The sequence below is a fragment of the Gymnoscopelus braueri genome (genome assembly GCF_963280865.1).
Source record: "Gymnoscopelus braueri genome assembly, chromosome: 18".
In the NCBI taxonomy this organism is placed as follows: Eukaryota; Metazoa; Chordata; class Actinopteri; order Myctophiformes; family Myctophidae; genus Gymnoscopelus; species Gymnoscopelus braueri.
The window spans coordinates 42971630-42987118 of record NC_137618.1 but is presented as its reverse complement, the minus strand read 5'-3'; the positions used below and the strand labels follow the sequence as shown (position 1 = coordinate 42987118).

Sequence of the window (15489 nt, the reverse complement as noted above, 5' to 3'; positions counted from 1 at the left end):
ATAGGAGAATCCATATGATCTACAGCAGTGATTCCCAACCTGTGGGCTGTGAGGATAGTGCAAGTGGAATCCTAAATAATTTGCAAAGCAAACACAAGATTGTATTGACGATATAACATTAATCTGTAAAAAAAATATACGAAAAAAATAAGTTGTCACTCGTTTCAGCCAAAAACAAGTCAGTAGTTCTTTCTCACTGGTGTATTTATTATGCTCCCTTACTGGCACGCATAATCCGTCAAACGTCAAACTGGTAAGAAAAATAAAGCATAAACACAAAACGTTCAGAATGAACATGACAAAGAAATGTTGAACAATAAATAAAATGTAACAAATGCTCAAAGAAAATACAAACATACCTCACTGGCTGGCTGCTGCACAGAACTAAAGGGAATGAGTTCTTTGAATGCCCATAAAGTTTGTTGAAGTGCCCATGAACACAGCGACGCACACACTGAAACACAACTAATTCAATCAATAAAGACGTTCAACACTTTCGAGATTTTCAAGGGGCCCCTGATCCAGAAAAGGTTTGGGAGCCGCTGATCGACAGTGTCAAAGGCAGCTGAGAGATCAAAGGAGCACCACTATTGTGGCCTGGCTACCTGAATCAGATCGATATGGTGAAGGATGACTCATCTGACCATAACACTTTTCCCCCCCACATCTCTGTAGACCTGTGCTTATGGTTTGTGCACCGCTGAACTCTCAAATAACCCATTACGACCGGGAAAACATCTGTCACTTTAGATTTTTAACCACTTTAACCATTATCTTATACTTTGGGCTATTCAGAAAATAGCAGATCTACAAGCTCATAGCGCGGCACAGAGTGCAGAGCTATGAGCTTGTAGATCTGCTATTTTTGGGGGGAAATCGTGAAAACTTGTGCAAATCTTATATTCTTTCAAGTGAACATTTGTAACTCAAATCTTTGCTTCTGGGGGATTCTACAAATGTCTTCTAAATCCTAACAGTTAACCTAACCTTTTCATATCAAGGACCCCCAAAATTATATGTATTTGGCCATGGACCCCCATATAAAAATATGTTGTTCCATTCCAGGGACCCCCCAGAAGCAAAGATTTTAGTTAAAAATGCTCGCTTTAAAAATATATATTACATTTCAAGTTGTCACGATTTTCCCCAAAAATCTACAAGCTCGTAGCGCGGCACTCGGTGCTGCGCTACGAGCTTTCAGATCTGCTATTTTTTTATCAGCCAAAGAAATCTAAAATGACACATGATGCCTTCCCGGTTTTAACGGGATAAAGCATTTGTCTTTGTAATGCACTGCAACACCACTATAACAGCCCTCTCCGGGCAGCTGTCGATGGAGCGTTCTTGCTGACACAGTCCGATCACGTCCTGCATTGACACTCTCTCAGTCACCTGGGGAAGAGTTTGCTCTTCTCTCTTTCATAGTCATTAGATACGTTTCTCTTTGCCATCTTGATCCAAAATCAAGGTCACACAAAGAAGAAGATATGCGCCTAGTTAAAGTATTATTGGCAGCTAGTGAAAAAGCAATTACAAGGCTACGGTACAAAGCAGATCGTCCAATTCATGAGCGGTGTGGCTGAGCATTGTGGAGGAGATATATTTGTAATGGAGAAAATAACTCACAACTTGAGATTGCAAGAGAGACTATTCCTCGAAAACTGGGAGAAATGGACTGAATACAGAACCCAAGACAACGCCACTATAACGATGATGGACATTCATAAATGTAATGAATGGACTGAAATTTGATGCATGATAATGATACATATGCACTGTAACTGTGAATGAAAATCCGCAAATAAAAGCAGAGTGAAAGTCATGAGCTTGCAAAAAAGAAAAGAAAAAAACCCTCCAAAAATTTACCACATGAATACTTAAAGCTGCACTTTTTGTAACTTTCCTCCGGATTTGAACCCAGTTTCCTGCGCAAGTACCATTGAGCTAATAGAGCCGGCCTGCTAGCTCAGGCGATGAATTGAATCTTGACCATCAGGTCAAAATTTGTGTCAGATCTAAATGTCTCAATAGAAGAGGGAGACCAAATACAACCACCCCAATTGTTTGAGTTATATTGTATTAACATACTCTACCATACAGATTGCATTACAAAAACAAAGTTACATACAGTAGTGCCGCTTTAAGTACAATACTTAGGGGGCGGCCATAGCTGAGTGGTTAGTGAGCCCGCCTAGGAAGCCGGAGACCCTGGTTGCCCCAGGTACGATTCCAGGTACGATTCCAATGAAATTTGTCCCTGAGCAAGACTCTTAACCCCTAATTGCTCACAGGCCCTCATTGGAAACAAGCCCGCAAGGACTTTCATGAACGTCCTGTTAAAAGGAATTATCCTTATCCTTACTCAAGTACAGTAGATGTACTTAGTTACTGTCCACCACGGACCAATATGCTTTGTGGTTTGCTGAGGAGGAATGAGTATACTGTATGTGGCTGAACTTTGCTAGCTCATCATAGAGGGGATGGGAGAGCTCCCTCCTCATCTAAAACTGTCTGGCAATACCAACGGGACAGCCTTAACCCATTCAAGAATCCGGGAACACATCTGTGTCATTTTAGATTTCTTTGGCTATTCAAAAATAGCACATTTACAAGCCCATAGCGTGGCACAGAGTGCCACGCTATGAGCTTGTAGATCTCTGAAAAAAAAATCTGAAAAATCTTGCAAATGTGTTCAAATCTTTGAATATATACATTTAAAAAACATATTCAAAGATTTGCACAAATTTCCGTGAAAAAAATGAATAAATAGCAGATCTACAAGCTCATAGCGCGGAACTGTGCGCGCTATGAGCTTGTATATCTGCTATTTTTGAATAGCAAAAGAAATCTTAAAATGACACAGATGCGTTCCCGGTCTTAATGGATTAATATTCATTTGATAAAATGAAGGCCTAATTGTAAATGACAGAGTATTTTCCAGCTAAGGAAGGGGGCGTCTAGATTAGTTGTGAATCATTCAGCGGAGGATTAGAGTATTTTCTGAAAAAAAAAAAAAAAAACTTCCCAGAAATAGGCTTCTCCCCTCAAATATTGTGCCACTGCATATATGAATAAGATGAGACTGATTGGAAATTTCCACAGTCATTCTATTATTGGGCTTAGGAAAGAGTTATGTGATGCTGCAAAAGATCTTTACAGAATGACCTAAAAACATAAACTACTTATCATGTCAACTTCTCTCACCGCCTATTGAGTCAGTGCCCACTTACAGTATGATATTAATGTACTGAAGGAACATGGGAGTTTAGCAGGTGGATCTAAAGCTCATTATACGACAGGTAGTTCCAACGAAGCAATCTGATTGGTCGAAATAGGCTCTCTACCCGTGCTCAAACGAGCATGACAGCACGCCTAATCAAAATAGAAAAATCAGCTGTGTCGATCAGATGGAGTGACTTGGCTAGCAGTTTGCATGGGAAGCTTGCAGCCATAGAATCTGGCATCTATCGGATATCTTCAATACAATGAGATTAAGCTAACAGTTATTTTCACTTCCCTGTTCTTGTCCTTTGTCTCTGCGTTCATGCGTCTCCCCCGGCAGACGAGGAGGTGCCCGGTGATCAGTGTGTGGAGGACCCTCCCCCCGCGGTGGTGGCCTGCGAGGTGGCCTGTCCTGGAGACTGTGTGGTGGGTTCATGGTCCCCGTGGTCCGCCTGCTCCCATAGCTGTGCCACCAAGAACGCAGAGGGCCGGCAGAGCCGCACGCGCTTCGTGCTGGCCCTCCCCGGGAAGGGTAAGAACCAAACTTCCTTTGTTTTTGCTACGTAATTTTTCATTATGTCCTTATAGGGTTATGTCTGTCAGTGGTGTAAAGTAACTAAGTGCATTTACTCAACTACTGTACTTAAGTACAATTTTGAGGTATTTTTACTTTACTGGAGTATTTCCAATTTTCAATACTTTTACTTTTACTTTACTAGGAAAATATTGTACTTTAACTCCACAACAATTATTTGAAAACTAGTTACTAGTTAATTTGCAAATATAAATTATTATATCATTTTATACATAGGCTATTTGAAAATAGCAGCTCACAACGCGCGTTGTGAGCTTGTAGATCTGCTATTTTCAAACATTTTAGTACTTTAACTTTTGGTACTTTAAGTATTATGTTGATGCCAATACTTTGGTACTTTTACTCAAGTAACATTTTGAACACAGGCCTTTTACTTGTAACAGAGTATTTCTACATTTAGGTATTGCTACTTCTACTTATAAGTAAACTATCTGAGGACTTCTTCCACCACTGATGTCTGTATATAGCCTGATATCCTTCGCCGCACGGCAGTGTCGACGCGATGTGTTGCGAGCTTGTAGATCTGCTTTATAGTACGAATAAAGTGTCTGAATGGATGTTCTGGAATGTAATGTGAGTCCTCCACGTACTGTAGTCCTCATTGGTCAAGTCAAGTTGATTTAAACCACATTTCATATGACAGGCATAGACTCAATGTCCCTTCAAAAAAATATATATAAAATAGAAGCATATTGAACTGGAAGGTATGTATATAAAACCAAATACAAGATAAGAAGGCATTACAATATGAATAATATAGCTGCAAGCAGCGATAAGCGGGGCCAGGGAAGAGAGAGAGAGAGAGAGAGAGAGAGAGAGAGAGAGAGAGAGAGAGAGAGAGAGAGAGAGAGAGAGAGAGAGAGAGAGAGAGAGAGAGAGAGAGAGAGAGAGAGAGAGAGAGAGAGAGAGAGAGAGAGAGAGAGAGAGACACACTAATGAGGAGTGCGTGAGGGCAGGTGTGATCATGGATTGAGAGGGAATGACAGCAGGTGAGGTGGGTAGATCCAATCCATTGGAATAGGCCAGGTGGACTGTTGCTGTTGCTCACTTTCTAAAAGAACATAATTATGAGAAAGAGAGAGAGAGAGAGAGAGAGAGAGAGAGAGAGAGAGAGAGAGAGAGAGAGAGAGAGAGAGAGAGAGAGAGAGAGAGAGAGAGAGAGAGAGAGAGAGAGAGAGAGAAAGAAAGAAAGAAAGAAAGAAAGAAAGAAAGAAAGAAAGAAAGAAAGAAAGAGAGAGAGAGAGACGGAATAGATTGAAGAGAGAGAGAGATAAACAGAATAGATTGAAGAGAAAGAGAGAGAGAGAGAGAGAGAAACTGAATAGATTGAAGAGAAAGAGAGAGAGAGAAACGGAATAGATTGAAGAGAAAGAGAGAGAGAGAGAGAGAGAGAGAGAGAGAGAGAGAGAGAGAGAGAGAGAGAGAGAGAGAGAGAGAGAGAGAAACGGAATAGATTGAAGAGCAAGAGAGAAAGAGAGAAACTGAATAGATTGAAGAGAAAGAGAGAGAGAGACTTGGAAACGGAATAGATTGAAGAGAGAGAGAGAGAGACATGGAAACGGAATAGATTGAAGAGAGAGAGAGCGAGAGAGACATGGAAAACGGAATATATTGAAGAGAGAGAGAGACATGGAAACATAATAGACTGAAGACAGAGAGAGATGGAAGCAGAAACAGATTGAATGGAGATCTCAACCTATTGCCATTAACAGAATCGAACCCTCAACCTTCGATTGACAGGCTGCAACACTACCTATAGTGCTATAGCTTTGTACAGATTGAGGTTGTCTGTTGAAGATAAAAGTGAACCAGTGAAAGCAGCCGACCTACAAGCTCTGAAACACGTTGCTATCTGAAAAGTTGTGAGATTGTAGATCGGAGAGAGAGAGACATGGAAACGGAATAGATTGAAGAGATAAGGATAATTCCTTTAACAGGTCCGTCATGAAAGTCCTTGCGGTCTTGTTTCCAATGAGGGCCTGTGAGCAATTAGGGGTTAAGAGTCTTGCTCAGGGACAAATTTCATTTGCTGGCCTGGCCTGGAATCGTACCTGAGGCAACTAGGGCCTCTGGCTCCCTAGGCTGGCTCACTAACCACTCAGCTATGGATTGATTGGACATCTCAACCTATTGCCATTAACAGAATCGAACTCTCAACCTTCGGATTGACAGGCTGCAACACTACCTATAGTGCTATAGCTTTGTCCAGGCTAAGGTTGTCTGTTGAAGATAAAATTGAACCAGTGAAAGCAGACCGATCTACAAGCTCAGAAACACGTTGCTATCTGAAAAGTTTTGAGATTGTAGATCGGCCTATTTTCAGAATGAAGTATGTCATACATTTCAAAAACATACCTTCTCAGATAAGCATTTCATGTTATCTTTATCAATTGCATATGTATTCATTAATACAGTCTTGTTGTTTGCAATGCAACTTTAAATGAAGTCTCCACGAAGTGAGGCTTGAACCGGCAACCTTGATGTTGTGAAACATTCACTTAAGCGGGAAGCCATTGGACCAACAGACCTGATCCAGTGAAAACGGAGGTCAAACAGATGATACCATTTCACGCAAATAACTGAAAAATCCTAGGTTTAAGTGTTTTTCAAACTGCTCAAAATTGCGGGACAATCTAAGGGCGGAGAGAGAGACATGGAAAAGGAATAGATTGAAGAGAGAGAGACATGGAAACATAATAGATTGAAGAGAGAGAAAGATGGGTAGCAGAATGGATTGATTGGCCGTCTCTACCTATTGCCATTAACAGGAATCGAACCCTCAACCTTCGGATTGACAGGCTGCAACACTACCTATAGTGCTATAGCTTTGACCAGGCTGAGGTTGTCTGTTGAAGATAAAAGTAAACCAGTGAAAGCAGCCGATCTACAAGCTCAGAAACACGTTGCTATCTGAAAAGTTTTGAGATTGTAGATCGGCTATTTTCAGAATGAAGTATGTCATAACATTGCAAAAACATACCTTCTCAGATAAGCATTTCATGTTATCTTTATCAATTGCATATGTATTCATTAATACAGTCTTGTTGTTTGCAATGCACTTTAAATGAAGTCTCCACCAAGTGAGGCTTGAACCGGCAACCTTGATGTTATGAAACATTCACTTAAGCGGGAAGCCATTGGACCAACAGACCTAGTCCAGTGAAAACGGAGGTCAGACAGATGATACCATTTCACGCAAATAATTAAAAAATCCTGGGTTTAAGTGTTTTTCAAACTGCTCAAAATTGCGGACAATCTAAGGGCGGAGAGAGAGACATGGAAACGGAATAGATTGAAGAGAGAGAGACATGGAAACAATAGATTGAAGAGAGAGACAGATGGAAGCAGAATGGATTGATTGGACGTGTCAACCTATTGCCATTAACAGGAATCGAACCCTCAACCTTTGGATTGACAGGCTGCAACACTACCTATAGTGCTATAGCTTCGACCAGGCTGAGGTTGTCTGTTAAAGATAAAAGTGAACCAGTGAAAGCAGCCGATCTACAAGCTCAGAAACACGTTGCTATCTGAAAAGTTTTGAGATTGTAGATCGTCTATTTTCAGAATGAAGTATGTCATACATTGCAAAAACAGACCTTCTCAGATAAGCATTTCATGTTATCTTTATCAATTGCATATGTATTCATTAATGCAGTCTTGTTGTTTGCAATGCACTTTAAATGAAGTCTCCACCAAGTGAGGCTTGAACCGGCAACCTTGATGTTGTGAAAAATTCACTTAAGCGGGAAGCCATTGGACCAACAGACCTGATCCAGTGAAAACGGAGGTCAGACAGATGATACCATTTCACGCAAATAACTGAAAAATCCTGGGTTTAAGTGTTTTTTCAAACTGCTCAAAATTGCAGACAATCTAAGGGCGGAGAGAGAGACATGGAAACGGAATAGATTGAAGAGAGAGAGACATGGAAACAATAGATTGAAGACAGAGAAGGATGGAAGCAGAATGGATTGATTGGATGTGTCAACCTATTGCCATTAACAGGAATCGAACCCTCAACCTTTGGATTGACGGGCTGCAACATTACCTATAGTGCTATAGCTTTGTCCAGGCTGAGGTTGTCTGTTGAAGATAAAAGTGAACCAGTGAAAGCAGCCGATCTACAAGCTCAGAAACACGTTGCTATCTGAAAAGTTTTGAGATTGTAGAACGGCTATTTTCAGAATGAAGTATGTCATACATTGCAAAAACATACCCTCTCAAATAAGTATTTCAGGTTATGTTTAACAATTGCACATGTACTAATTGACACAATCATGTTGTGTGCAATGCAACTTTAATGAAGTCCGCATCAAGTGAGGCTTGAACTGGCAACCTTTAGGTTGAGAGGCACACAGGGAGAAGCCATTGGACCAACAGACAAGAACCCGTGAAAAAGGAGATCACACAGATGATACAGTTTCACGCAAATAGCTGAAAAATCCTGGGTTTTAGTGTTTTTCAAACTGCTCAAAATTGCGGACAATCTAAGGGCGGAGCTTACTGGTCAACGTGATACATGTGTTCCTCATGAGTCAAGGCACATGTGTAAACAGGTTTAATGGCTGTCGGCCAAACGAGGCATGACTTTTGCCTGTTTAAAGTTTGCACTTTCAAAAAATCGCTATAGCGCCCCCCTTTGACCAATTGGAGTAAGATTGGTTTCAGTAATATTTGGAATGACCCTCAACATTAACGCAAAGTTTCAAAGAAATGTGAGTCTGCATGTATGTGTTAGGGGCAGATGAATAATTGTCATAAAACTGCAATATTCATTGGCTCATTAAAGCTTCATTTTTTCACTTATGGAAAATCTTTTGCATCAGTTTGTCGGCATAGGTCCAAAGTTTATGTGTAAAACGTTTCGTGCAGATTACTCAAAAATCCCAGGAGGAGATAGGTTTTAACTGTTTTTCATATAATTCAAAATGGTGGGAGATCTAAAGGTCAGAGGTCAAAAGTCAGAGGGTTAAAGTTGTTCATCATGAGTAGACGCATGTGTGTATTGAAGTTTTATGGCTGTAGGTCAAACAGGGCATGAGTTGTACCTGTTCAAAGTTGGTGGAGTGCTATAGCGCCACCTTTTGACGAAAGATTGTGAGATTTATTTCTTGATAGTTTTTCATGACCATCTACCATATGGCCGAGTTTCGTAAAAAGCGACAGCACGGTTCACCCAGAACTGCGAAAAGTGGCGGAAACAGAATACAGGGAATAATAAAACAGGTCCAGAGCTGAGCTCTGGCCCCGTAATAACACCAGTACAATCTAACTAACAGTACAGGACCAGAGAGTTCCAGAGAGTATAGGACTATAATGAAGCCAGATTTAGAAATATTCTAGGTTTGATGATGAGACCTTTATCTGATGAGCTAAGGGATGTGCTCAGTGCCTATTCAGTGAACAGCAACGAATGTGCAAGTATGCCCCTTTATACTGTACCCTCCTTATAACCATTAAGCCCTTTTATCTTTGTCTTAACCAATCAAACCCTATATGGTTGAGCGGAGTCCCTCAGCGCTCTATACTGGCGTCTTTTCTGTTTTCTGTTTTTGTGGGGAAAGCTTTCGCTGAAAATAGCCGATCGACAAGCTCACAACGCGTCGCAGCGTCTGTTATTATTCTGTGAAAGCCTTCCTCACAATAACGATGCAGGGGTTAAGACGGTGTCGTGTGACAATACCGAAAAGAGTCTACAAGCCCACAACGTGTGAGCTTGGAGACTAATACTTACACAAACAAAATAATAATATTTGCCTATAATAGCATGCCCAAAATAGGTATGCCAGGGTGAAAGTGGTTAAGACCTACAAACTCATTTAGAACTATAAACTAACTAAAGAAAAACAAACTCAAAATCTGTGCAAAGAGAAATGTAGTGGAGTCAAAAGTAGAATATTTGTCTTTGAAATGTAGTGGAATGAAAGTCATGCACTTCCAGTAAATAAATAAAGCCGCCCCCACTCTTGCCGTGTTCAAAGCCTCCCATCTTTTGCTTTCCCCGCCTAACTCAAACCAAATCTACCCTAATTGCTTTTTAGTCTTAGCTTAATGTTTTAGCCTTTTAACTTTTTTCGCTCCTAATAAAGTTGCTCATTAGTCTCCACCAGGCCGAAAGGCATGGCGAGAGTATGTTTTACCCCCTGTCCGTCCGTCCGTCCGTCCGTCCGTGTGTGTGTGTGACCGTCCGTGTGTCCGTCTGTGTGTCCGTCTGTCTGCGAGCGGCTAATCTCCGTTGGCCCGCTCGCTCCGAAACTGTGCACACACACTCCCTGGATGCCAATTCAGAACCTCTGCCCCAAATATTTCACACATAGCCCTGTTATAGAGCCACCAGGAGGCCGATTTGTGCAAAACCCATTTACTCCTACAGACTTTATCCAAACGTCATGCAAATCGGTACACAGTATCTCTATAGTCATTTGATCAACACGGATCTGTTCGATTTTCCATATTCCATCCTCATTGGCTAAGGTTTGCAGGATTGGTCCGTTTTGAACAAAATGCCTCAAATCATGAACGCAGCTTGCGATTTCCGTGAAATTTCACACGCACATTCCAACTAGGCCGAGGAAGAAATACCACCCTTTTCACATTGGCCTGTTATAGCGCCACCAGCAGGTCTAATCTAGCAAAACACATTTTTGGAACAAAATGCCTCAAATCATGAATGCAGTGTCCGATTGCCGTGCAAGGCCTAAGAAGAAATGGCGCCCCTTTTCACATTGGCCTATTATAGCGCCACCAGGAGGCCACAATAACCCACCTGACCTGGCCTGTGCTCCGAGGAGCACTTTTTCTAGTTTTGATTTGTTTTGTAAAGTGACTTTGGGTACTAAGACAAGCACTACTAATCAAATAAAGAACTTACATTTAAAAGAAAAACATAGCAGTTTGTGCGGTACTCAAGTAAATGTAGTTAGCTACTGGCCACCACTGAATCTTCTGAAGTGTGGGCAGCCGTATCAGTATTGCTAGACCTTTACTTGGCTGGTAGCTCTGCTGTTTCACGGTGTGTTTTCAGCTTAGATGCTAAGCTGCTGCCAATTACCAAATGCATATCTGTAATGCCAGCTGAAAAAATGAATCTCCCCTAGCTTACATCCAGGTTCCACACACTGCTGTTTGTTGCAGGCTATCTCCCGCTTGGCAGAGACGGTGTGTGTGTGTGTGTGTGTGTGTGTGTGTGTGTGTGTGTGTGTGTGTGTGTGTGTGTGTGTGTGTGTGTGTGTGTGTGTGTGTGTGTGTGTGTGTGTGTGTGTGTGTGTGTGTGTGTGTGTGTGTGTGTGTGTGTGTGTGTGGGTGTGTGGAGACGGGGTGTAATTTGATCTACCTCTGTTTGCTCCTGCAAACGTTTATATACTGTGCGATGTGTGTGTGTGTGTGTGTGGTGTTTCTGAATGTGCATCTGTGCGAGTGCGTGTACATGCATGTGGGCGAGCAGTGGTGGAAAAAGTATTTTATTTTGTTTTACTTAAGTAAAAGTATCAATACTCCAATGTAGAAATACTCTGTTACAAGTAAAAAATACGGAATTCAAAATGTACTTGAGTAAAAGTACAAAAGTATTTGTATCAAAATGTACTTAAAGTACCAAAAGTAAAAGTACTAAAATGTTTGAAAATAGCCGATCTACAAGCTCACAACGCGTCGCGATGCGACACGTTGTGAGCTTGTAGATCTGCTATTTTCAAATAGCCTTGGTATAAAATAGGGCTACAGTGGTAAGCAAAGTAAAACATTTGAGTACTTTTTCCACCACTGCATGTTCCCCTGAGTCACGGTCCTGTCTGAAACGCTCAAATGTTTGCAATAGGATGCATTATAAGCTTGCGGTACTCCTTTTTCATTTGGCCCAAGCGTCTAAACTGAGGCAGACATCTTGAAAATGCATTTACTCAGCAGTAAAAAAAATAAAACATTTTCATTTTGTAATAGAACAAAGTTGTTTACAAAAAATGTGTATCTTGCACTATTTTGAGATTGTCATTCTCCTCCCAGAAGTCCACAGCGTTATTAGCCGGCATTCTCCCATCATTAATTTCCAGGCACTCCGCTGGCTCATTTATTATAGAATTTTGAGAGAAACAAAAAATAAAAAAGCAAGAAAGAAAAACTGAAGAATCAAAGACAAACAAACAACTCCAGGCTGAGTCAATAGGCTGCAGGCTTAAGTCTGTCGTTATCAAAGTCAGTGTGTGGACAGGGACACACTCGTCTGGAATGACAACGGACCTCACTGTTTGTACAAGCTGCCATTTAATACAGCTGTTACATTCTGTCCATAGTTTGAGGTTTTTATTTATTAGCACACAAAAAGAGTTACAAACAAAAAAAGGAATACATAAACGTGTGGTGCATGCAGGAAAAGTTTAGAAACCCAAGGGCTTATGGAGAACTTCAAAAAGAGAAAGGTGCATGAGCACTCGTCAGTTGAGTAGTTCACAGTTCAATAGTGTCATCGGGTGCAACGGTTCTGGCAGAAACAGTATCTTTGACATTTCGGCCAACGGCCGATCCTCACCGTGGATTCACGCTGAGGAAGGCCGTTGGCAGAAACGGGCCGTGTGTGATAAATAAACAAGAGATCCTAAACGGACCAAGTGAGTGCTGGTGATCTTTTCAAAGATGCAGGTATAGTTGCTTCTTTGGCAAAAGTCTTAAGTGATCTCAAGCTTTTTTCATTTCAAGGGCCCCCTAGTTTCCCAGATCCCAGCATTATTTATAGATCACGGACCCCATAACTCAGAGAGTGTACAAATGGGTCCTGTAAAGGCAGCTACAGTGGTGGAAAAAGTACTAAAATATTTACCAAAAGTAAAAGTACTAAAATGTTTGAAAATAGCAGATCTACAAGCTCACAACGCGACGTGTTGTGAGCTTGTAGATCTGCTATTTTCAAATAGTCTATAAAATAGGGCTAAAGTGGTGTATGAAAATTGGAAATACTCCAGTAAAGTAAAAATACCTCACACGTTGTGAGCTTGTATATCTGCTATTTTTGGGGGGGAATATATATGTGTGTGTGTGTGTGTGTGTGTGTGGGGGTGTGTGTGTGGGTGTGTGGAGACGGGGTGTAATTTGATCTACCTCTGTTTGCTCCTTCAAGCGTTTATATACTGTGCGATGTGTGTGTGTGTGTGTGTGTGTGGTGTTTCTGAATGTGCATCTGTGCGAGTGCGTGTACATGCACGTGGGCGAGCAGTGGTGGAAAAAGTATTTCATTTTGTTTTACTTAAGTAAAAGTATCAATACTCCAATGTAGAAATACTCTGTTAAAGTAAAAAATACGGAATTCAAAATGTACTTGAGTAAAAGTACAAAAGTATTTGTATCAAAATGTACTTAAAGTACCAAAAGTAAAAGTACTAAAATGTTTGAAAATAGCCGATCTACAAGCTCACAACGCGATGCGACACTTTGTGAGCTTGTAGATCTGCTATTTTCAAATAGCCTTGGTATAAAATATGGCTACAGTGGTAAACAAAGTAAAACATTTGAGTACTTTTTCCACCACTGCATGTTCCCCTGAGTCACGGTCCTGTCTGAAACGCTCAAATGTTTGCAATAGGATGCATTATAAGCTTGCGGTACTCCTTTTTTTTTTTTTTAAATAGTCTATAAAATAGGGCTAAAGTGGTGTATGTATGTTTTATAATATAATAATTCATAATTGCAAAGTAACCAGTAACTTAAGTTTTCAAATAATTGTAGCAGAGTAAAAGTACAATATTTGCCTCTGAGATGTAGTGGAGAAGAAGTAAAAGTAGTGAAAATTGGAAATACTCCAGTAAAGTAAAAATACATCACACGTTGTGAGCTTGTATATCTGCTATTTTTGGGGGGGAATAAAAGGAAGAATATGGAAAATGTTTGTTCATTTTAAGATTTCTTTGGATATTCAAAAATAGCTGATCTACAAGCTCATAGCGTGGCACTGAGTGCCGTGCTATGAGCTTTAAAGCGAACATGTGTAACTCAAATCTTTGCTTCTGGGGGTCCCTGGCACAAAACAATTTTCAGATGGGGGGGGGGGTCAAATACATATCAATTTGGGGGTCCTTGACATGGAACCACTGGCCTAAATAAAGGACCTCACTTTGAGTACCACTGCTCTATAATAGCACCCATATATAGCCATACACTGTGTCTGATACTCCATTGTGTTTGTGTGTCCAGGAGGGAAGGAGTGTCCTGCAGCCCCGGCCCTGGAGGAGTGGAGGCCCTGCAACGACCACTCCTGCATGGTGTTCTACTGGGAGGCCTCGGCCTGGGGCCCCTGCATCCAGGACGCCTCCGCCATGCATCTGAACGGAAGCGGCGGCTCCTGGAACGCCACGCCCACGGCGGCCGACGCCTGTGCCGCGGGCGGGGTTCAGATCCGCAAAGCCACCTGTGTGAAGATGAACACCGGAGCGGTCATCAGTAAAAGGTACGGTAACGTCCAACCAGCGTCCTGCTCCCTTCTTCTTCTTCTTCTTCTCAGGCAATTATGATCCATACTGCACGGCGACTTCGCTGTTGTCGGGCAGAAACCTCTTATCTCCATAATTATTCTAACTTTTTGTGTTTTTTGGTGAATTTAACGCCCTGCTTGGGTCGTCCTACAGCGTCACACCAAAGTATCAAATGTAGCAGATCCTGCGTTCCAATAAAAGTTATTATTTAGTCACAAGCTCTTGTTAACTCTTAAACTGACAGAGTTAAAACTGTGTCTATACAGTAGCTGCCCTTGCCAGCGATTTAGAGCATTTTTTACTAACCTTCGAAAAATCATAGAATATTATTTTTCACAACGATCCACCCAACGATCCACCCAGCGATCGCCTCAAAAGACATAGGGGGGTCTCGGAGAATGGGGGGGGGGGGGGGGGGAGTGTGCCGTTGTGATAATCCGTTCCATAGTTATGGGCAGTTAAATGTGGCTTGTTTTCACCAAAAAGCAACAGAAAGCAGAGAAAATAGATTTTTATAAATCCTATGATACTAAACGAAACCAGCTTCATTGTGTTGTGATCACGGGATTTCTGGGTGTACTCTTCATCATCATCATCATAATCATTCACAGGCTGTGGAAGAGCGCCCTCTATCGTAAACCACTGAAAATACCACACGACGAGGATTGCGTCATTGGCGATGTGAGCCTCGGAGTGAAATGACAAGAAAATCTCGTCATTGGCAGTCAATGAGTTAATACTTTTCATTGGTTAAATGTTTATTAAAAACCTGCAGACCGACTGAACCACTTAACCCTTTATTTTATTTTCATTTTTTTATACCGAACATAGCTGATCTACAAGCTCACACCATAGCACGATGTGATATGCTACATTCGTGATGTGATACATTTGCGCGTCAGTCTTGTGCGACGAAGAATGGCATTCATTTACAACCTGATGTGGAGATACAAGGTTTCTGCCTTAACAGCAACGACATACAACACTATTAATACAGGGATATTAATCCTCTGGCGTCCGGCATTTTGTTTTATTATGCAATTTTGGGTCACGGGTGGGACGGCCGTCTTGGAAGGATAACCTATGTACTACACATACTATATTAAAAGTATATTTCACCCATAGTACAGTAGGTACTCGGGTGTGTCCATTGTACAGTATCTGAACTGAAGGAATAATTTCCGCTGGAGAGGATTTTATATAACATACTGT

General features: G+C 41.3%; 1 protein-coding gene across 1 annotated transcript in view; it reads left to right on the top strand.

Moving 5' to 3' along the window:
- thsd7ba (thrombospondin, type I, domain containing 7Ba) overlaps nucleotides 1-15489 on the top strand; it is a 271757-nt gene that overhangs the window by 129366 nt on the left and 126902 nt on the right. The window contains exons 8-9 of the mRNA XM_080456937.1: nucleotides 3563-3754; nucleotides 14000-14252. Coding sequence (XP_080313063.1) covers nucleotides 3563-3754; nucleotides 14000-14252 — 445 coding nt within the window. The remainder of the gene's footprint in view (nucleotides 1-3562; nucleotides 3755-13999; nucleotides 14253-15489) is intronic.